The sequence below is a fragment of the Bos indicus x Bos taurus genome, chromosome 18 (genome assembly GCF_003369695.1).
Source record: "Bos indicus x Bos taurus breed Angus x Brahman F1 hybrid chromosome 18, Bos_hybrid_MaternalHap_v2.0, whole genome shotgun sequence".
NCBI classification, from domain to species: Eukaryota; Metazoa; Chordata; class Mammalia; order Artiodactyla; family Bovidae; genus Bos; species Bos indicus x Bos taurus.
The window spans coordinates 49882256-49906672 of NC_040093.1; the positions used below are offsets into that span (position 1 = coordinate 49882256).

Consider the following 24417-nt stretch of genomic DNA (forward strand, 5'->3'; position numbering starts at 1 on the left):
TAACATTTTTTAATAGTTTAATAAAAAATAAGAGCAAATCCAAAATGTAATAGGAAAGACAAAATTTCACCCTTTGTAAATCTTTACTTCCAAAGTGTTCTTTAAGACTTAATAGTTTTGGGGACATAAAAGTCTAAAAGGTCCCTTATTTTATTAAAGAATTATGAATCTTTTCATATAATGAAGCCTTTCCACAAAAAGGAAGGAAAAATTAAACACAAAATAAAATCTCATATTTTTCCAGTAGTCATATATGGATGTGAAAAAGACTATAAAGAAAGCTGAGGGCCGAAGAATTGATGCTTTTGAACTGTGGTGTTGGAGAAGACTCTTGAGAGTCCTTGGACTGCAAGGAGATCAAACCAGTCAATCCTAAAGGAAATCAGTCCTGAATATTCACTGGAAGGACTGATGCTGAAGCTGAAACTCCAGTACTGTGGCCACCTGAGGTGAAGAACTGACTCATTGGAAAAGACCCTGACGCTGGGAAAGATTGAAGGCAGGAGAAGGGGACGACAGAGGATGAGATGGTTGGATGGCATCACCGACTCGATGGACATGAGTTTGAGTAAGCTCCGAGAGTTGGTGATGGACAGGGAAGTCTGGCATGCTGCAGCCCAAAGAGTCACAAAGAGTGGGACACAACTGAGTGACTGAACTGAACTGAACTGATGGGGGTATGTGAGGTTCTTTAATGTTAAATAAAATAAGTTTCTCGGGAGCCATTCCGAATGATACAGTTCCTGCTTCTTTTAATCGACTTTTAGGTTATTTATGGAGTATGTCATAGAATGTAACATAGAATACCATGTGGTAGTTCATTACGTTGCCCCCTCCAACAGATATAAATGAGTTCTCTCTATTAATAAACAGAAGGACTGACTTAGGTGAACTTTGTATTTAGTTAATAGATATATAAGATTGGTCTGATTCCCAACCCCTCCCCTACCCAAAATATTTGAGCACCACTATTTCACAACACTATAAAAACTGAGAACTAGTTGGATGAAATAAAAACATGCAGTTCTTTGATAAATAAAACAGAAGAAACCATAAGTAGTTACTGTTATTATTATTGCTTCTTTATTATTTAGCTATATTTCTAATTAGGTTTTACTTATGTGTATTAAAAAGGCACAGTGGATGTATAAGATTATGAACTACTGGTGGGCAGGGCTACATGTACCAATTTCATAGCACCCCGAGTGCAGTCCAGTGATGACTTTACTGTTTAGTATGATAAATTGTTCTTCGTAGGAAAAAATAATAACTAATATATAACTATATATCTACTCTTTGATAGAATTCTCACTGTATATGTTGGTGGTTTAGTCACTAAGTGGTGTCCGATTCTTTGTGACCCCATGGACTGTGGTCCGCCAGACTCCTTTGTCCATGGGATTTCCCATGCAAGAATATTGGAGTGGGTTGCTATTTCTTTCTCCAGAGGATCTTCCTGACCCAGAGATCAAATCCATCTCTCCTGCATTGCAGGCAGACTCTTTACCGCTGTGCCACCAGGGATGCCCTTCTCAATGTATATACCATCTCAATAATAATAGCTTTTTACTTCAACTGTGACACAATTCAAAATATGTTAGCATATGGGTCTGTCTGTATGTTTTTTCAAGCATTAGGGCCTATGAAAAATTTCTCAACTTTGTGATAAGAGTTATTTTTAAATTTCCTAATAAGAATAAGAACATGATATTTATCTTTTGAAAAAAATTAAGAACTCTACTGAAGTCAAACAAAAATAACAAAACATGATAAATGAATTTTTACTATTAAAAGGATAGGTTACAAAAAGCAACAAAAGAAGAGAAGACAATAATTCTGAGAAAATCTGGAAAGGCTTTTATTTTTATAGCTACTAAAATTTCTGAAAGTTACAAGGTTTTATTTCAGAATACCTGAAATAGAGCCTTCACAGTAGAGTTTTACAACTGTTACATATTTTGTTTATTTTTTAAAGTGCTTTGCATTGATAATATAAAGACTTTTCAGCTGAGCATTCAAAATCCCTTATCTGACTATATGAATTTAAGAATAACCCAATTTACACAATTAAAAATAAGTTTTAAAAAGTAAAAGAAAAAAGTTATTCTCAGAGATGAAATTTAGCACTACAAAATTTGGGAAAATCATACCTCATCAGTGTTGTAGATAATCTGGAGTCCTGAGGAAATCATTTCCACAAGGTAAAGGAGATACAGGGACACTGCATTTATCTGAAAACCAACAAACACTACAATAGGTTAGAGAAAACCAAAAAAATACTATGGTACAAAATTAAATGTAAAAGCTAAAATTACAAGTCATTTGCTCTTGTAGTAGCATATCTAACTGTTTTCTTTCCTATGAAAAACTAAAGGAGCTGTGGATTTAGTTCATAATAAAAATCTCAGCTTTGTATATAAAACTCTAAAATCCTCAAATTCACTGTGATGGTTAAGCTGATCAGGGGTATTTTTATGACATTTGCTTTCTAAGATTTATATTGAAACTGTAGATTTAAGCACTTCTACTTTGAAATAGTTTTGTCCCTTGGGCAGCTATGTAATGTGAATCCAATTTAAGTGCAGGTAAATGAAAAAATTATTGGACAGTAAGACATTAGGACTATGCCACCATAAATAACAGGTAGCACATCCTGTCTTCAGAGAACACAGAACTTACATCAGCAACTGTAGGAATATATTAATCAAACATTTAAAATATATTTATGAAAAAAAGTATTCTAAAAATGAGGCTCTTTCTTTTAGTTTATTAGTCTATTAAAGATAAACATTATATGCTCTAAACAAAACAAACAAAAGAAGACAATAATGTCCCCTTTAACCAAAAATAAATACTCTCATAGAATTCTGAATGGGCTATATACATTTTCTCGAGGAAATAAGCAGTGAAAGATAAATAGCACAACATGGACAAACCTTGAAAACATTACACTAAAAGAAAGAAATCAGTCACATTAGACCACATGGCATATGATTCCATTTATATGAAATGTACAAACTAGGCTTGTTCATACAGACAGAAAGTAGACTGGTAATTGCCTACAGTGGGGGTCTTTGAAGGAGTTGAGGAGTGACTGCTAACAGGTACTGGATTTCGCTCTGGGGTGATGAAGATGTTCTGCAATGTTGAAAGTTGTATACTTTACATAGGCAAATTGTATATTATATGAATTATATCTCAATAAAGTTATCCAATAAACAAATACATGAGAAGCAGTGAAAATCTTTCATTTAGCCAGGTAACAGTTAACTTGAGGTAAAAACAAAGAGGAGGTAAGACATAATTTTCTTATCATACAATTCTAACCCAGAAGATTATTATCCACTAACAGCCTTGCTGCCTTGTGCCTTCGCTGACTCTCCTCCAATCCTTTCTGAAAAACGGACAGAAAGTTGGGGCAGAAAATTATTTGTGCCCTAGATTCCTTGGATAAAGCAGCTGTGTGCCACCGGGGCCTGCCAGTGGGGGTAACTCTCTCAGGAATCAGGACTATCCTGAATGTCTCTTGACTTCCCAGCACTCAAAGTCCAGTTGGTTTCAAGGTCTTGTCAAGGTCCAAGTGGGTCACATAAGAAAATGTAGGATTCTAGTTTAAGGCGTTTTATAATAGACCAACATTAACTCTTAAGTGACTTTTCTCAGAACATAGTAAGCAAGAGCTTCATCCCATTGGGTCACCCAAATATTCTCATAGAGCACTGACACTGGCCTGTCAGAAATGATCTCAAAGAAATTTCATTTCCATGGGGAGGGAGGACGAAGGAGGGTTCAGGATGGGGAACACATGTATACCTGTGGCAGATTCATTTTGATATATGGCAAAACCAATACAATATTGTAAAGTTAAATAAAATAAAATTAAAAAAAAAAGAAATTTCATTTCTATTGACAGCCAACTACAGCAATATCTCAAAGAACTCTCTGCTATGATTTTTAAGAGGCTTCTGTGAGAAAATATCAGTAAGTGGCAAAATGTACGGGGCTTCCAAATAACAGGTTGACCAGCATTTATTTGAAACCTATGTGCTAGGCACTAAGTTTAAATTCTGAAATACAAAAATAAATGAATTGTTATCTTCTAAAAACCCTATGTCAAACAGCAAACATATCTGTGAAAGCAAAAGGTACAGAAAACCTAATTATTTGAAAAATTATGAGACAGCTGAGCAACTACATATTTATGTAACATTAAATCTCCATAGAACTGGTTACAAATAACCATTAAGAGTTTCTGCTGTGTAGAAATGGGGACACTGAACTTTCTGTGTTTGGAGGAGTCATTCTAAAGTAAGACATTTCAGATCTCTAGAGAGAAAGGAACTCTAAAAAGGAGATACTCGTATTTTAGTAAGGAATATATGAATAGTAAGTATTCTATTCTGAAGACAACAGAACCAAACGCTGAAGAGGAAGAAAATCCATTAAAGATAAATAGCATATATAATACTTGTATACTAGAAACAAGGCAAAGGGGTACACAGATATGAGAGAAAAAATGAAAACAAAATATGAACCTTTACAGTGTATTGTTAGCATATAAAATTTATATATATATATAAAATGTCTTTTGGAATTATCATATTAGTGGTACGTTTTTAGCATCATTGAAGGCTGATGTATTAGAAATGGACTGTCACGTAACAAAGACTTCTGATTTGTTGTTATATTACTGTCAGTTGTCTTTTATTCTCTGGTTCCTAAATATTGAAATTCCTCTAAATTTGATAATGAGCACAAGCTTTTGTCACTGAAAGAGCTGTAGGACCCGTTCTTCTAGAGAGTAGTATTATAATCCCTCCAGCTGCCCTTTTTGCTTTTGGACCAAGAATGCAATAATATTTAATGTGCAATCACAATAACTAATTCAGTTCCACTGGGATTTCTTCATTTCATGGCTGATTCTCTACTTCCATTTTGAACAATTTAAGCTTTAAAAAATGTAAATCTAATTTTTAAAAAATGTAAATAGCCTCAAACATTCTATGATATAGAGTAAAAATGCAGAAGAAAATGTGTAGTCTTCTCTTTTTACCTGAAGATGACCGTATTCCTCATAGGAGAGGATCTCATCTCCTGTATGTACATTGAAAATGGAGTGAAGACATGTTGTTGGGCGTGGATCCTGCTTAAATTGCTGGACCTGGAATAAAATATAAAATTTAAATGATGCTACTAATTCACATTGTAATCCAAAATCAGAGATTATATATTTTTCAAGAGACTTTTTAATGGGGAAAGCTACAGCTTACAGACAGAGGATACAACAAAGCAGAATGTTACTTTTTCTAAAGAAACAAAATAGATAAAATTCATGATTATTAATGTAATACAGTTAACATGACTGTTAAATACTTAACTGATACTTCACAAACAACTGACGTATAATAGGAAGCTTGTTAATGTATTAGCATTGACTTTTGTAATGTTTTCCATCTTATTTTAGAGTCAAATAATGGTTTCCTCTATGGGACTGGATTTCAGAGACTGTATCCCACTGTACTGCGCTTTGGAAATGCTTCCATGACATTCAATGAAAGAGCGCTTAAGGCCACATTCTAATTCAATAAGTTTTCAAAACACCAAATGCTTTTTCTTTCTCCAAGATTTACAAATTGATACCATGCTCCTGTCAACATGTTTTCATTTCTTTCACCACACATACTGTCATTACTAAGGCACCAATTCCAAGAGAATATAGGCCATATTTTTACTTATTAACTCAACATAAAATTTAATCATTTTTGAATACTCATTAACTAAGTATTAAATGACAAAAGGAGACAAACTCCAAGGACAAGCAGATACTAATTCAATTTTGCAAAAATCTGCTAATAAAGTTATATGCCAAGTATGTCTCCTACTCGTTCCCTGGAAATATAAGATGAATAGGAACAAAGAATGAACAGAATGACACATCGGTTCAGTTCAGTTCAGTTGCTCAGTCGTGTCCGACTCTGTGACCCCATGAATCGCAGCACGCCAGGCCTCCCTGTCCATCACCAACTCCCGGAGTTCACGCAAACTCATGTCCATCGAGTCGGTGATGCCATCGAGCCATCTCATCCTCTATCGTCCCCTTCTCCTCTTGCCCCCAATCACTCCCAGCATCAGAGTCTTCTCCAATGAGTCACACTTTGCATGAGGTGGCCAAAGTACTGGAGTTTCAGCTTTAGCATCATTCTTTCAAAACAAATCCCAGGGCTGATCTCCTTCAGAATGGACTGGTTGGATCTCCTTGCAGTCCAAGGGACTCTCAAGAGTCTTCTCCAACACCACAGTTCAAAAGCATCAATTCTTCACCACTCAGCTTTCTTCACAGTCCAACTCTCACATCCATATGTGACCACTGGAAAAACCATAGGTTTGACTAGACGGACCTTTGTTGGCAAAGTAATGTCTCTGCTTTTTAATATGCTGTCTAGGTTGGTCATAACTTTCCTAGCAAGGAGTAAGCGCTTTTAATTTCATGGCTGCAATTACCATCTGCAGTGATTTGGGAGCCCAAAAAAAATAAAATCTGTCACTGTTTCCACTGTTTCCCCATTTATTTCCCATGAAGTGATGGGACCAGATGCCATGATCTTCGTTTTCTGAATGTTGAGTTTTAAGCCAACTTTTTTACTCTCCTCTTTCACTTCCATCAAGAGGCTCTTTAGTTCCTCTTCACTTTCTGCCATAAGGGTGGTGTCATCTGCATAGCTGATGTTATTGATATTTCTCTCAGCAATCTTGATTCCAGCTTGTGCTTTCTCCAGCCCAGTGTTTCTCATGATGTACTCTGCATATAAGTTAAATAAGCAGGGTGACAATACACAGCCTCGACATACTCCTTTTCCTATTTGGAACCAGTCTGTTGTTCCATGTCCAGTTCTAACTGTTGCTTCCTGACCTGCATACAGGTTTCTCAAGAGGCAGGTCAGGTGGTCTGGTATTCCCATCTCTTCCAGAATTTCCCACAGTTTATTGTGGTCCACACAGTCAAAGGCTTTGGCATAGTCAATAAAGCAGAAATAGATATTTTTCCGTGATCCAGCGGATGTTGGCAATTTGATCTCTGGTTCCTCTGCCTTTTCGAAAACCAGCTTGAACATCTGGAAGTTCACGTTTACATATTGCTGAAGTCTGGCTTGGAGAATTTTGAGCATTGCTTTACTAGCGTGTGAGATGAGTACAACTGTGCGGTAGTTTGAGCATTCTTTGGCATTGCCTTTCTTTGGGACTGGAATAAAAACTGACCTTTTCCAGTCCTGTGGCCACTGCTGAGCTTCCCAAATTTGCTGGCTATTGAGTGCAGTGCTCTCACAGCCTCATCTTTCAGGATTTGAAATAGCTCAACTGGAATTCCATCACCTCCACTAGCTTTGTTCATAGTGATGCTTTCTAAGGCCCACTTGACTTCCCATTCCAGGATGTCTGGCTCTAGGTCAGTGATCACACCATCATGATTATATTGGTCGTGAAGATCTTTTTTGTACAGTTCTTCTGTGTATTCTTGCCACCTCTTCTTAATATCTTCTGCTTCCATTAGGTCCATACCATTTCTGTCCTTTATCGAGCCCATCTTTGCACGAAATGTTCCCTTGGTATCTCTAGTTTTCTTGAAGAGATCTCTAGTCTTTCCCATTCTGTTGTTTTCCTCTATTTCTTTGCATTGATCTCTGAGGAAGGATTTCTTATCTCTCCTTGCTATTCTTTGGAACTCTGCATCCAGATGCTTACATCTTTCCTTTTGTCCTTTGCTTTTCGCTTCTCTTCTTTTCACAGCTATTTGTAAGGCCTCCCCAGACAGCCATTTTGCTTTTTTGCGTTTCTTTTCCATGGGGATGGTCTTGATCCCCGTCTCCTGTACAATATCACGAACTTCAGTCCATAGTTCATCAGGCACTCTATCAGATCTAGTCCCTTAAATCTATTTCTCACTTCCACTGTATAATCATAAGGGATTTGATTTAGGTCATACCTGAATGGTCGAGTGGTTTTCCCTACTTTCTTCAATTTAAGTCTGAATTTGGCAATAAGGAGTTCATGATCTGAGCCACAGTCAGCTCCTGGTCATGTTTTTGCTGATTGTATAGAGCTTCTCCATCTTTGGCTGCAAAGAATATAATCAATCTGATTTCGGTGTTGACACTTTGGTGATGTCCATGTGTAGATTTCTCTTGTGTTGGTGGAAGAGGGTGTTTGCTATGACCAGTGCATTCTCCTGGCAAAACTCTATTAGCCTTTGCCCTGCTTCATTCCATATTCCAAGGACAAATAAAAGCAATGAGTTTCTTCTCCCTTTGAAAGATATAAATGATAGTATCTGAGTATTCATGATCTTGACTTGTTTTACTTGGCTAAGGAAGCGCATAGAACCATACTCTCTTTTCCATCTTCAAATTTCTTTTCATCCTTAAAGTATTGTCTTAATAAGATCTTCTCTAATAAAGTCCCTTCTGAACCAAAACTAAAATTCCTTCCTCTGGACTCCCATACCAGGGTGCTTATCCTTTATTTATTTCTCTAGTGTTTCGTTTTTATTAGTTTTCTGTATCTCCCACTATCTTTCAAGCTTCAAGAAGTTATACTCTCCAATATGGCAGGCACTAGCTATATGTGACAAACTGAACTCAGTTCAGTTCCGTTGCTCAGTCACGTCCAACTCTTTGAGATCCCATGGACTGCAGCACGCCAGGCATCCCTGTCCTGCACCAACTCCTAGAGCTTGTTCAAACTCATGTCCATCGAGTTGGTGATGCCATCCAAACATCTCATCCTCTGTCATCCCCTTCTCCTCCCACCTTCAATCTTTCCCAGCATCATTGTCTTTTCCAAGGAGTCATTTTTTCACATCAGGTGGCCCAAGTATTGGAGTTTCAGCTTCAGCATCAGTCCTTCCAATGAATAACCAGGACTGATTTTCTTTAGGATTCATTGGTTTGATCTGCTTGCTGTCAAAGGAACACAGGAGTCTTTTCCAACGCCATAGTTCAAAAGCATCAGTTCTTCAGCACTCAGCTTTCTTTATGGTTCAAATCTCACATCCATACATGAATACTGGAAAAACCATAGCTTTGACAATACAGACAATTAAATAAAATTTAGAAATTCAAGTTTTCAGTCACAATGGCCCCATATCAAGTGCTCAAAAGCCACATGTGACTAGTGGTTTCTCTGTTTTCAATACAGTAACACAGAACATTTAGATCATCACAAAAAAATTTGACAGTACTGTTACAGAGGGCTAACACACGTTTCCACCCCTCCAAGAACCCTACATAAACACATATGTTATGTTATGCATGCGTATTCAGGTGTGGCCAATTCTGTTGGACCCTATGCACTGCAGCCCACCAGGCTCCTGTGTCTGTGCGATTTTCCAGCTAAGAATATTGAATTGTGTTGCCATTTTCTCCTCCAGGGGACCTTCCTGATTCAACCCACATCTCCTGCAGCTCCTGCATTGGCAGGTGTTTACTTTTACCACTGAGCTATCTGCAAGCCCTCCCTAAGGTTGAAATCAACAAAATTAAAGTCAGGAACTATCAGCAGATAATCAGAAATGAAAGAATGAGGGTAAAGGTATGGATGTACACACTCCACCTATGTAGTGACCAAGCTATCCTATGTTAACTCAGAAAAGATGAGATGGCTACCCCATCTCAGTGTCTGAAACTGCTGGTAACTGTCTCAGGGTACACAAATATAGAAATCAATGTGGTCATTACTTTCATAGTACCATGACTATTCTCAAAGCATTGAACATTTTTCTGGGCTCTTAAGACAAAAATGTTGTTAAATTAAAACAGAATATATTTTGCCCACTTGATAAGTATCTAAATGGATAAGGTTTTACTGGTTTAATAAAGTGATTGCTGCAGGTGACAAAGCAGTGTTTGTCATTTGTCTTTAAGACACACAAGTACCCAGCATGAGAATTTATAATCAATGATTGTGCCCGAGGAAAGGTAACTATTAAATGATCAAAGATGATCAAACAGTGAATTATATAATTATGCTTTGAGTTTTAAAGCTGTAATAAGACAATTTAAAATTTCAGGGGAAAAAAAGACCCAAATTCAATAAGCTTTGAAAATTAATGAAGCATATTGTATACAAAATATAGACGAAAAGTACTCTTGAGAGCAGCCAAAATCAGGAGGATATTAATTAGTATTGTATGATATCTGGCATATGGCAAGTAAAAATAAAGAATTATTTATTGAATTAAGAATTTCTAGATTAAAAGAAATCTGGAATAATGTTTTTTCCTTCTTGCATTTTATTTAGACTTTTCCTCAAAATTTTAATCACTGTGAATAAGCAAGTTTATCATTCAGGAAAAGGTACTGAGTATTTTGTGATGACAAAATACTCTTAAAAACATCCTTAATTTATAGACTTAAAATATACACTGAGGTAGGAAAATCATCTCATAAGGGAATCCAGGAAGAATAAATTTTATAAAAATTTAATGATTTCTCATGAATTAGAAAGTACTTAGGAAGCATTTTCAGGAAATAAATTTTTTATGCAGACAATTAGGGACAGCAACATTCATAGCACACTGTAAAGCAGATCCCTATTTTCTGAACTATGAACTGTAAATTGAATCCATTTTGAAATCTGAATGCTCCTCTTTAAGAAGTATTAATAAAAATAGGTATATGAACACCTAGAGGTAAAAAATAACTAATGTTAATAGTAGAAATTAATACAAGCACAAAGAAAATAATAGAAATTAGATTGCTCTATATTCTTCAAATCAAGGAGAACTATTCACTCAAATAAATTAAAACATCCCATTTAGGTAGTATTATTAGAAAATATATCAGGAAGCATGCTTTACAATGAGAAGCAAAAAATTTTCACTAAGTCATTATTTTACGTCAGAAGATGAGCTTTAAGGTCAAACAGCACATGAACATTACAAATATGCTTTACTTTAGTTTTAAGGGAGGGCCAAAAGATAAAAGTATACATTTAAAAGTATGGTAACAATGTCTACTGCTATGAAATCATGAAGGAAATAGTAAGCACTGAGGTGAAGGTATGCTGCTGCTGCTGCTGCTAAGTTGCTTCAGTCATGTCCGACTCTGTGCGACCCCATAGATGGCAGCCCACCAGGCTCCGCCGTCCCTGGGATTCTCCAGGCAAGAACACTGGAGTGGGTTGCCAGTTCCTTCTCCAGTGCATAAAAGTGAAAAGTGAAAAGTGAAAGTGAAGTCGCTCAGTCGTGTCCGACTCCTAGAGACCCCATGGACTGCAGCCTACCAGGCTCCTCCATCCATGGGATTTGCCAGGCAAGAGTACTGGAGTGGGTATGGTGGGAGGTAATTAGTTGCGTGCATGGTTTAGTCTTACTGAGTTATATGTGCATTGTAGCAATACCTTCTATTCCTACTGTAAGGTTATGGGGTTCAAGAAAGATTATACCAATAACAGTGTTTTAAAATTTGTAAAATTCTACATTATGTAGTATGCAGAAATACCAAATGTGATCCTAATGTGATCTGTACCTTCTTACAACTCACGTAAGTCAAAAAAAGATAATCCTTTGTAATTTAAGGAATTCAAAGATAGCTTAAGTTACATTCAAGTTGTATTCAAAAGAATACCAAACTATGAATACTTGTTAGTAAAGTTGAATAATATTTAGAAAAGGACATTAACAAGATTAAACAAGTCACAAAGAAAAAACTTTATAGTACATCATTTTCTTCCTTTTCAAAAACAATTATAACTTAAGTATGTCAACCGGGTTAGCAAGCACATGAAATTCATGGTTCACACAATGTTTTCTCGAGAGAAAAGGTGAATTCATACACATTAAGCATTCATGAAATGATAAATGTGAAACAAATAGTAAACTTCTCACACTTAGGAAAAAAAACTTTAATCACAATTACTTCAATATGTTATACAAATTTAATTCAAATATTAAATGTCAATATGACATATTACTTTATTTCAAGCATTGAAAAACCTTTATAATAATGATTTGCAAAGTCAAATCTCAGTAGACAAATTATGGGTTTTTCATATATCTCTATTATCAACTTGTGAATAAATTTACTTTCTGCAAACTAATGTTTTTTGTTGCCATATTTTGGTGACAGAATATATAGGATTTTTTTTTTTTTTTTTTTGCATTTTTGACTTCAGGTCAGGTCTTAAAAAATGTGCTATCACAAAAACTTAATATAATATCCATATGATACAGATATACAAAATATTAAGTGATTAAAATTGCCTGTATTAACTACTGAAGTGCATCTTTACTAATAAATCATCAAACCTGGGAGTGGTCGTTGAGGAACCATGATGTAAATTTATTAACGTACTACAATATATTAGGACCTGGAAACACAGAGATGTAGGTAAGTAGGGGGAATATCACATTATATTTGTATAGAGCTTTATAGTTTAAAAAGTTTTATTATGTACATTGTTTAATTTCCAAAATAATCCTGTAAAGTCTGCTGTTTCCTAAGCCTTTAATTCCTGCCCTCTTTATATATAAAAGTGAATGAATTATTATATTTCTAAACTACAGTTCAACTAGAGTAATGACATGTACAAAAGGAATTTTGATAAGGATTTTCTTATTTAATACAATACTGGTTAGAATTATGCATATCATGAGGTTCTTGGGAAACTATTTGAGCAAACACCAGATGCAAAATACAAATTTAAGCCCATATAACAGTTGCCAATCAATCTTGCTTAAGCTATTTCTTCAATTTCAGTATTTCAAAACCCTGGGCTGGGAAGGCAGAGCTGTTTTAATCTATCTAGACTGCCCCCAGGATGTGGCTTTACCTTTTGAAAGTACATCCTTCTTCAGAAGATGCTATTGCTATACTGGTTAAATTAATCCCTCAGGACGATGTGAGAATTTCAGTCCATACCACAGTGTTTTACCTTATCGGCCTGACGCATGTAGCAGTAGAGAATTCCTCTCATACATTTTATAGCCGAGTGCTCCAGCTCATGGGTCCTTCCCTTGTCATCATCAATGCGCCTGGGTGAGAGAGATAACTCATGAAACAAATTGGAAATGCATTTGAAAAGGAAGCAGAGCTTTTGATAATTAAGTATTTATCTGGCTAATCCTATGTTCTGGTAACAACTACTAATTCTGTAACAGTGAAGCTTCATTTTCCCAGCAGATGTAGAAATGTTTAAAAAAAAAATCTCATGATGAAATTGTGCAAATTTCCCCTTGTCTTAAGGAAGTAAGTCAACTGTGTTAAAAATAGTGTATAATATTTTCAACACTGACTTGGCTGAAACTTTAAAGGATATTTCTATATTAGAAAAATCTACCAATGGATTTTTTAAATTCACCATTTACAGAGCACGGGCAATTTTAAATACCAATCCCTTTAGGTTATGCAATGATCACTTGGATCCAAAGAAGTGTAGATTAAGGTAGGCCCATGTCTCCTTTCTCTGCTATGTGCTTAACAATGCCAGAATGGGCACTTCAGTCAGCAGTGCCTTCAATCAAATGCATCCAGGACGATACTGATGTATTTGGGCATCAAGTTTTACATTATCAGGTCTTAGTTTAAAATCAATTGACCACAGTTTACAACTCCTGCTTTTAAAAAACAAAAAACAGCTGACACTTAAATATTAAATTAGGTTAAGCTGTTTTTCAATCTTTAAGTTCCTTTTTTATTATTGATCAGCGGCCTTCAAAAAAGATGTTATCCACTCTTGAAAAAATAAAAGTAGCTTATTCATTATTTTACTAAATCATAAGTAAAATATCTAACTATCATCCTCACTTGACAAAAAACACTACCTGTTCCCCATAAAAAGTAAACTATCATTACTTCCTCTTTCAATTACAGATCTCATATACCAGCAGTGGAAAGAACGATGATCATTTTAATACAGTATGGTGAATGTCAGTAAAAATGTCTATTTGTCACTAGAACATCATTCTTCTTTTCACATGCAGGCATTAAAGTATAACTAGTATGATTCTGCTCTGTGATCTTTTTTCCCATGATGTCAGAACTAAGTGTTAACAGGCAAATTATGGAGTGGATAACTTTGGACTTGGCACTGATAAATGAAGGAAACAGCACATCTGGAGTAAAATGAACTCAATGAAATGTTCTGCATATAATTCCCACTTCATAAAAAACAAAGAAGTAATTCAGAAAGAAACAAAATCCAATTTTTCTAAAATTACCTTGACTGCAATTTCTCTGCCCCTAATTTCCACAAGCATTAGACCAAGACTAAAATATCCCACAATAATTTAGCCACAATAAAGAATTCTTCTATTTTAATGACGTTTTTATTTCTCCTTTCCTTAGCAAATAATAGTGGTAACCAGAAGAATATTTCTTTTCTGACTTAGCAAATGAAAGAAAAGTTGCATTTGAGTAAAAACATTTAACTAGCATATATCTATTTCCTCTCCTAAGATTTAAAATGAACCTTTTCATCCAAAATAATTCCTCTATTTTCCACCAAGAACTAGTAGGCTTTACTGATGTACATTCAAGTTTTAATATGATCTCAATAAAATGTTTAATTTAAAAAAAACAGATACGTAACTTTAACTGATCACAAGCCATGTGGAGATGTTGACTGACTATTTCTATAATATTAAGTCTTAAGTTTATATTTAAATCAAAACTTAAAAATACATAACTAGTGAAAAACTAAACACTTAAATCCTATCACTGGTGCATTATTTCCCCACAGCCAAGTTTCAGGGAAAATAAAATGAGAATACTGTTTGGTCATGTGACGTGACTGTTTACAAGGACTAAGCTAGGGCCACCTGTTATATTTAACTCCTAAAATAGCAATAAATCTGACACTGAGAGGGAACAGGCCAACATCTTGCATGAAGTATTCCTCTCTCTCTCTCTTAGACAGTACTGCAAAGTATCTTACCAATACCTCTCCTTGAGTTTTTCTAACATATGCACATTTAAACAGTCTAAAGTGCTTTTTCAAATCAGTACTCTTAAAAAAAAAAAAAAGCTACTTTTCTCAAACATAAAAAGTAAAGAAAACTAAATTCCATATTTAAACTCTAAATTAAAGTCATGCTTTTTTTCCAGAAGTAAGAACAAAAAATGCAAAAACTTAATATAATACTTTTTAGTATAGCATAAAGTACAGGTTTGGGGCTTCCCAGGTGGCTCAGTGGTAAAGAATCCACTTGCCATGTAGGAGCCGCAGGAGACATAGCTTCAATCCTTGGGTCGGGAAGTTCTCCTGGAGGAGCAAATGGCAACTCATCCCAGTATTCTTCCCAGAATACTCCTATGGACAAAGAAGCCTGGTGGGCTAGAGTCCATGGGGTCATAAGAGGGTCGGACATGACTGAGCAACTGAGCACACATGCAAAGTATAGGTTCAAATTGGATGAAACTGGAGCCTATTCTACAGAGTGAAGTAAAGCAGAAAGAAAAACACCAATACAGTATACTAACGCATATATATGGAATTTAGAAAGATGGTAACAATAACCCTGTATACGAGACAGCAAAAGAGACACTGATGTATAGAACAGTCTTTTGGACTCTGTGGGAGAGGGAGAGGGTGGGATGATTTGGGAGAATGGCATTGAAATATGTATAATATCATATATGAAATGAGTCGCCAGTCCAGGTTCGATGCACGATACTGGATGCTTGGGGCTGGTGCACTGGGATGACCCAGAAGGAGGGTATGGGGAGGGAGCAGGGAGGAGGGAGGAGGGTTTAGGATGGGAAACACATGTATACCTGTGGCGGATGCATGTTGATATATGGCAAAACCAATACAATATTGTAAAGTTAAAAAGTAAAATTAAATAAAATTAAATAAATATATAAATAAAGGTTTTGTACAATTGACTAGTTTTAGAAACAATTTTAACCTAAATCATGTAAAGCAATATAATTATTTATAAAATAAAATAATTATAATAGTTATAATTATATAACTAAGTATAAATTTTAATTATATTAATTATTATATTTATACAGAATTATAATGCAACATAGATATAATTATAAAGTAATATAAATAGATATAATTATAATTAGAAATAATGCAATATAATTTTAAACAAAGGTATATTCAGTACTACAACTTGATATGTGTAAAAGACATCTTAAAAAGTAAAACATACTAGTAAGCATTTCTTTCCTCCTCTAACATAAAACAAAATTACAAAGTGAAACTATAATATTGCCTTTAAGAAAAACAAACTATGTCAAAGTCTACTTTACAAATAAGCTATTTCAATGCCTCTTGCTTTTATCCAATTATTTAATTAAATCAAACCATACTCCTAATGTAAATGAAATACAAATGTGCATAAAATAATTATTTTAAGTCCTCAGTACACATGTACATACACACACATTCAAATAGAACTGAGGTTTCAAGAGATTGTTTACATGACTGATTGAAAACTAATGCAATTAGAAAAATCAAATTACTTCCATTTTAAAAAAATTAATGACTTCATATTATGCATTCATTACCAATAAGAGATAGATATAAATCCTAGCTTAATTTTTGACAAATTTTTCCTAATGTTATCTATATGATTTCATCAGCATTTATAAGTAGAATTGGAAACAGAATTCTACTAATTTTACAACATGGGGATTATCTAAACAAATCATCAAAAAAAAAAAAAACACAAAAAACAAAAAAACAAATCATCACAGCTTAATACTGTGGATAAAAACGGCTTCATCCTAATTCTGTGGTATGTACCCTTGTGTTTCTCCAAACAGAAGACATTTTGTTTGCTAGTAAAACAAAAAGTTGTTACTTTAACTATATAAGATAAATTATCCAGGGAGTTAGTAAATAGATAGTGTCCCCAGCAAAGATCGGACTTTAAATTCTCTATCAGATTTTTGAAGGCTTCTGGGAAACGGCCTGTACTCTTGTATTTTTTTAAGCAATTTTCCCTGAACACTTTATTCAGAAAAATTTCAAATCTATATAAAAGCTACAAAACTGCTACAATGAATAAAACTCTGCTCTTCACATGGATTCAAGAGCTGATAAAATTAGCTTGAATTCTTTATCTATAATTTATTCTCTGTACTAACACCATACATATTTCAGAAGTATCCCTTAAAAACAAGGACATGTGCCTATATGACCATAATATCATTATCACGCCAAGGAGCTAATAGCATGGACATAGTGTCTAATATATACTGAATATCAAATACAATCCAATTATCTCCCAAATATACTTTGGTTCTTTTTAATGCATGATTCAATCAAGGTTCACACACTGCATTTGATTCTCATAATCTAGCCATCTTCATACCTATTTTCTAATCTTCTATGATTACATTTTTAAGAGACCAGGCAAGTTGTCTTATAAGTAGCCACAATCTGGCTTTGTCTGACTTTATTTACGGTAGCGCCATCTACACATTTTGATAAGAAGTAGATATGGGTGATGTGTCGTATCAGGAAGCACCTATCTAACATCAGTGAAACACATCAATGATTTAAGACGGAGTAATCATATTCATGTTAAGGATACAATCTTCAAATCAGAGGCACATGCATTTACTACCTTCGGAGAATTAATATTCAGAAATCCAAGTTTTTAACAGTTAAAATGTATCACTACTGACTACAAGTCAAGACCCACATCGGATGCTATCCATATATATTATTATATATTATAATTATAATTATACAATATTATATATATTATTATAAATAAATAATGAAATAAAATAGATATTAATAATGAAAAAAGAGAACTTCTGTATTGTGAAAAGGTTTATTTTTCTTTTACTTTATAAGAATTTTCTGACTTAGTGATATCCCAATGAAGTGCAGTTAGAAAAACACTAAACTGGGGGAAGGAAGGAGAGGAGTTTTGGTCCTGGCTCTATCATTAACTAGGTGTGTCATTTGGGACTACTCTGTTAACTACTCTAGGCTCTAGTTTCATCATCAATCACTATCAATTTCCTCTATGGTCAAAACAAATCAATTCAATGAGAATGGGCAATTCATTCTATTAAAGACTAAAGCTGATATACAAACCTAGAGATGAGAAATGTTAGTCACAAAGTCATAAAATGTTACAATTTATCTAATGTAAACGCTCAGGAAAACTGAAGGGTTTAGAGGCTGAAAAGGAGATGTGAACAGCTTCAGGTTACACAGTGACTCAGAAGCAGAGCCAAAAGATAGCTGTCCAGTTTGTCTTGGGCCTACAAAACCCTATTACCCAGACTTGGAGTTACAAGGAGAAGACATACCAGCTTACCTGTATGCAAGAGCCAAAGCCCAGGCACCAGCAGCACAGTACAGACTGTCATGAATCTTGGCCTTCTGATCATTACCACATGTTTTAGTGGGAAAGAGACCTGTGGTTGGACTTTGATACAGCAGCAATGTTGACTTGACTGCAATTGAAGACAAGAAAAAGAATGAAAAAAAAATCTATTTCCCTTGAGCTGAAACTCCTGAACTTTTTTAGTTTCTTTATCCTACAATTTTGTTCTTTCTAAACTTAGCTGCAGCATAAAACTTTTGAAAACGTAGCAACAACTCTGGGTAAATAATTCCAGCCTAGGTAGGGATCCACCTGGCATGAAGGGGTATTTTCATTTTTGAGTAAAGAATTCAGCTAATTGGCACATAAAAAGTCTTTAGCACATCCCTGTTAATGTCAGTAAGTGTTATAAGGCAATATCAGATACAGAAAAAAAAAAAAAAATAGCCAAAAAACTAGGTATACTCTCAAAAATCAGTTCAATAGGGAAAAATAAAGCAAATATATAACAAAGAGTTGCATACATTTGCTAAATCCAAAGATAACTCAATTCTAAAGAGGCCAGAATCCTGGTTTTCACAGATGACTAATTTGTGCCTGGCCTTCAGAGCAACGTATTCCTCTTATATATGGTACAGGTCAAAGATATGTTTAACATTTCAAAATTGAATTGCATCCTAATATGACATGAAAATAGTAAACAAGTAATTATTTTATGAACATTCCACTTAAGTTAAAGAAGTCTGGAATCAATGTTTTCTAGTCATTGCTCAATCTGCACAGGGATATTTCCAGGGCCTGCCATGCATGCCAAAGTTCTCAAATCCTCAAGTCCCTTATCTAAAACGGCTAGTACAGTAGGCCCTCCATATCTGCAGGTTCCGCATCTGCAGATACAGAAAGCAGACTGTATTACTCTTTATAAAAGAGTCCTAAAATAGAAGAACAGTCACACTAAAATGACATTTCCTAAAACCTATTTTATTCCTGTCTAACTATAAATGGATGAGCAATATTTTTCTCTAAATTAAGTTACTCTAATCTAGACTGGCATATGTCAACCAATTTAGAACAGTTTTTCAAAGGTTTAAAGTACTCTGTTCCATCAGAGATTAAAGAATTAAATTTCTTTTTCTTTTTCTCAGACTAAACTGACATAATCATTATCATGTCTTTCAGAATACCTAGGTATTTATTATTTTTCCCAGAGTAAAAAAACTGGTCCTCACACTGCAAAGTAAACAGCTGACACTTCTTTTAAAAGGCAGTTTAATTTCTTTAGTTAGTTATGGCTACAGAGATAAGTGGGTAAGAATCTTGAACACAATAAGCTGAACTAACGTTTTTCTTTTAAGATTTTTTTTAATGCGGACCATTTTAAAGTCTTTATTGATTTGTACAATATTGCATGTGTTTTATGTTTTAGGTTTTTGGCCACAAATAACGTAGAATCTTAGCTCCACAGTTGTCCGCTAGCTATATGTGACAAATTAAAATTCAGTTCAGTTCAGTCGTTCAGCGTGTCCAACTCTTTGTGACGCCACGACCCGCAGCACACCAGGCTTCCCTGTCCTTCACTATCTCCCGAAGTTTGGTCAAATTAATGTCCATTGGCTCAGTGATGCTATCTAACCATCTCCTTGCTCTCTAAGGGGCTCTCAAGAGTCTTCTCCAGCATCACATTTTGAAAGCATAAATTCTTCAGTGCTCAGCCTTCTTTCTGGTCCAGCTCTCACTTCTGTACATGACTACTGGAAAAACCATAGACTTGACTATACAGACCTTTGTGGGCAAGTGATGTCTCTACTTTCCCTATCTATTTGCCATGAAGTGATGGGACCAGATGCCATGATCTTAATTTTTTGAATGTCAACTTTTAAGCCATCTTTTTCACACTACTCTTTCACCTTCATCAACAGGCTGCTTAGTTCCTCTTTGCTTTCTGCCACTAGGGTGATGTCATCTGTAAATCTGAGGTTATTGACATTTCTCCCAGAATCTTGATTCCTCCTTGAGCTTCATCCAGCCCAGCATTTTGCATGATGTACTCTGCATAGAAATTAAATAAGCAAGGTGACAATATACAATCTTGTTTTACTCCTCTCCCAATTTGGAACCAGTCTGTTGTTCCACATCTGGTTCCAACTGTTGCTTCTTGACCTATATATAGGTTTCTCAGGAGGCAGGTAAGGTGGTCTGGTATTCTCCTCTCCTCAAGAATGTTCCCCAGTTTGTTGTGATCCAGTCAAAGGCTTTTGTGTCAATGAAGCAGTAGATGTTTTCCTGAAATTCCCTTGCTTTTTCTATGATCCAGCAGATGTTGGCAATTTGGTCTCTCGTTCCTCTGCCTTTTCTAAATCCAGCTTGAACATCTGCAAATTATGAGTTCATGTACTGTTGAAGCCTAGCTTGAATCATTTTGAGCTTTACCTTGCTAGCATGGTAAATTAGAACAATTTTAGCAAATTAGCACAAAATTAGCACAATTTTGCAGTAGTGTGAACATTTTTTGGCATTGCCTTTCTTTGGGATTGGGATGAAAATTGACCTTTTCCAATCCTGTGGCCACTGTTGAGTTTTCCAAATTTGAGGTATATTGAGTGCAGCTATTTCACAGCATCATCATTTAGGATTTGAAATAGCTCAGCTGGAATTCCATCACCTCCACTATCTTTGTTCGTAGTAATGCTTCCTAAGGCTCACTTGACTTCACACTCCAGGATGTCTGGCTCTAGGTGAGTGATCACACCACTGTGGCTGTCTGGGTCATTAAAGATTTTTTGTATAGTTCTTCTGTGTATTCTTGCCACCTCTTCTTAATATCTTCGCTTCTGTTAGGTCCATACCATTTCTATCCTTTATTGTGCCCATCGTTGCATGAAATGTTTCTTTGATATCTCTAATATTCTCGAAGAGATCTCTAGTCTTTCCCATTCTATTGCCCCTATTTCTTTGCACTGTTCACTTAAGAAGGCTTTCTTCTCTCTCCTTGCTATTCTTTGGAACTCTGCATTCAGACTGGTTTTCTCCTTTTCTCTTCTGCCTTTCACTTCTCTTCTCATCTACTTGTAAGGCCTCCTCAGACAACCATTTTGCCTTTTTGCATTTCTTTCTCTTGGGGATGGTTTTGATCACCATCTCTTGTACAGTGTTACAAACCTCCATCCATAGTTCTTCTGGCACTCTACCACATTTAATCCCTTGAATCTATTTGTCACTTCCACTGTATAATCATAAGGGATTTGATTTCGATTATAACTGAATGGCCTAGTGGTTTTCCCTACTTTCTTTAAGTCTGAATTTTGCAATAAGGAATTCATGATCTGAGACACAGTTAGCTCCAGGTCTTGTTTTTGTAGACTGTGTGAACTTTTCTCCATCTTCGGCTGCACAGAGTACCAATCTGATTTCAGTACTGACCATCTGGTTGATGTCCATGTGTAGAGTTGTCTCTGGTGTTGTTGGAAGAGTGTGTTTGCTATGATCAGTGTGTTCTCTTGGCAAAATTCTGTTAGCCTTTGCCATGTTTCATTTTGTAATCCAAAGTGAAACTTGCCCGTGTACCTGGGGACTTCCTACTTTTGCATTCCAGTCCCCTGTGATGAAAAGGACATCTTTTTTGATGCTAGTTCTAGAAAGTCTTAAAGGTCTTCAAAGAACCATTCGACTTCAGCTTCTTCAGCATTAGCAGTTGAGGCATAGATTTGGATTACTATGATACTGAATGGTTTGCTTTGAAACGAACAGAGGTCATTCTTTGATTTATGAGATTGCATTCAAGTAGTGCATTTTGGACTCTGTCGTTGACTGTGAGAGCTACTCCATTTCTTCCAAGGGATTCTTGCCCACACTAGTAGATATAATGGTCATCTGAATTAAATTTGCCAATTCCCATCCATTTTAGTTCACTGATTCCTAAAATGCCAATGATCACTCTTGCTATCCTGTTTGACCACTTCAGTTTACCTTGATTCATGGACCTAACATTCCAGGTTCCTATGCAACAGGAACAACAGCTCCACAACCAGGAATCAGAGCCACACCCTGCGCACTGGGAGGCAAAGGCTCAGCCACTGGACCACCAGGGAAGTCTCTGAAATAATGTTTCACGTGATGCAGACACAAACAAAAAAATCCTTCTCCTCGGTGAGAGAAATCAAATTTTATATTTGACATACTAGGCCACATAAATGGCATAAGCAGCAAACTAACAAAAAAAAGCATCCCCACCTTACCATCTGATGAACAAAAAAGAGCCCTATATATATGTATCTCTAAGCTGCTTACTCATATTAAAAAACAGAACTCGCCAGGTTGACCTTGACAAAAACAAAAGAGCAAGCAAAACAAACAAACACGGACCTTATACCAGTAACAGTATTGAGACTGCCTTTTGCATCTCAATGAATTAGAAATGGATACAAAAGATTTAGGACTACATTGTAACTTTGTATAGGTAAATGAGCAAGGAATACTTCTACAAAATCTTTGTGTAAGAATTATTCAAGAAACAGCCTCTAGTTCTCAAATCTGTTAATGTTTTGGAAGGCTAAAAGGACACAGAAGACACTAGCAGCAGTTTCAAAATTATTCAAGGGACAGATATGACTTGCCAGATTCCATTTATAGTCTCCATATCAATATGCAATTGGAATATACAGCTGTCCAAGCACTGAAACTATCCCAACACTCAAATGAGAGGTCATCATCCATATAATGTATGTAACTTAACTAAGGCAGAATAGATGTTAATCATAGCTACCTAAAGACTTGCTTTCCTCAGGTTTAGCTTACCAATTCTGTAATAGTGATCCAGTTTATCCCACAGAGTTTCATCAGATCTCGGAAGATTAATGCTTTTCAGAGGTTCATAAACTGAGTCTGAAGGAAAAATGAAAAACCCATCAAGTCCAGTTATTCTCACCCAGGTAAATGAAAAAACTTCTAAACAAACGAAGAGGCATTATTTAACAATCTAATCTTCATTTTTATAGTGAATTATCATATTTCACTGTTGTCAAATTTTGGATGAGGAAAGGAGAAAGAAAAAAATACTTGTAGTTTTCCTAAATGCTACAGGATATCCCCACCCTCACTCCCAGCTAACTCATGTGCATACTGGTCCTAGCAGCTCAAATATAACCAATACTCCTATGGAAGTATAGTAGAACAATAGCTCCAGTTCCTTCTGAGAAATATATCTACTTAAATGCCCTGAAATGCAAACCTTACTCCTTATGCTCATGCTTTACCAGGAAGTTTTCTGTCCCAGGATAATATTCCTGAACCCCCAAATCATCCACTTCATGAGTATTCAAATATTGTTCATACTGAAAGCCTGAAACTTCCACTTTCTCCTAGGTAGATAATATCTGCCTTATTATCTAGATTGTAAGCAGAAACCATTTCTACTTCTCAGCCATGGGAACTACAGCAAGGCGATAACAGAGCACACTGCTCAAAAGCTACAGAATACCCATTAATCATGATAACCTGTCATAAAATGGATACAGAAAATTGTTCACTTGACAAGGGCACTTTCTCAACTTATGACTGAAAGGCAGACATTTGACCCTTCAGCCATCAGAATAAGCAGTGTCTCATTCTTGTTATAAGTACTCAGAAATTATAAACATCTCAAGGTCACAATTAATCCACCTTGGGATGCAGGTAATGCATGTCATATAGTCTAACAAAATACTAGAAGACTGAACCTATAATTTACTGGGGCAGGGGAGGGAGTCATGTTGGTAGGCATTAAGAATCAATTTTTGAAGAAAATTAAAGCATTTATGTTTGCAAAATTGCTATGTCCAGTATGCTAGTTTAAAGCCAAGTTATGTTTAAGGGAGGTTTAAGTTTTGTTTAGGGCAGGTAAGGGTTCTCTGGTGGCTCAGATGGTAAAGAATCTGTCTGCAATGTGGGGACCCAGGTTCAATCCCTGGGTCAGGAAAATCCTCTGGGGATATCCTCTTCAGTATTCTTGCCTGGAGAATTCCATGGAGAGAGAAGCCTGGTAGGCTACAGACTACAGGGTTGCAAAGAGTTGGACACACCTCAGTAACTAACACTTAAACTTTTTCAAAGTAAAGAACTACACATTCAGGCAACAGCCCCATTAC

The 24417-nt window shown here is 35.6% G+C and overlaps 1 protein-coding gene across 4 annotated transcripts in view; it reads right to left on the reverse strand.

The window, feature by feature from the left end:
- Positions 1 to 24417, reverse strand: part of PHKB (phosphorylase kinase regulatory subunit beta) — a 228364-nt gene that overhangs the window by 170884 nt on the left and 33063 nt on the right. For all 4 annotated transcript variants that reach the window (XM_027513690.1, XM_027513689.1, XM_027513691.1 and 1 more), the window contains 5 exons: positions 23090 to 23176; positions 18287 to 18425; positions 12928 to 13027; positions 5054 to 5161; positions 2151 to 2231 (listed from right to left, as the gene is read on the reverse strand). In XM_027513690.1, coding sequence (XP_027369491.1) covers positions 2151 to 2231; positions 5054 to 5161; positions 12928 to 13027; positions 18287 to 18425; positions 23090 to 23176 — 515 coding nt within the window. The remainder of the gene's footprint in view (positions 1 to 2150; positions 2232 to 5053; positions 5162 to 12927; positions 13028 to 18286; positions 18426 to 23089; positions 23177 to 24417) is intronic.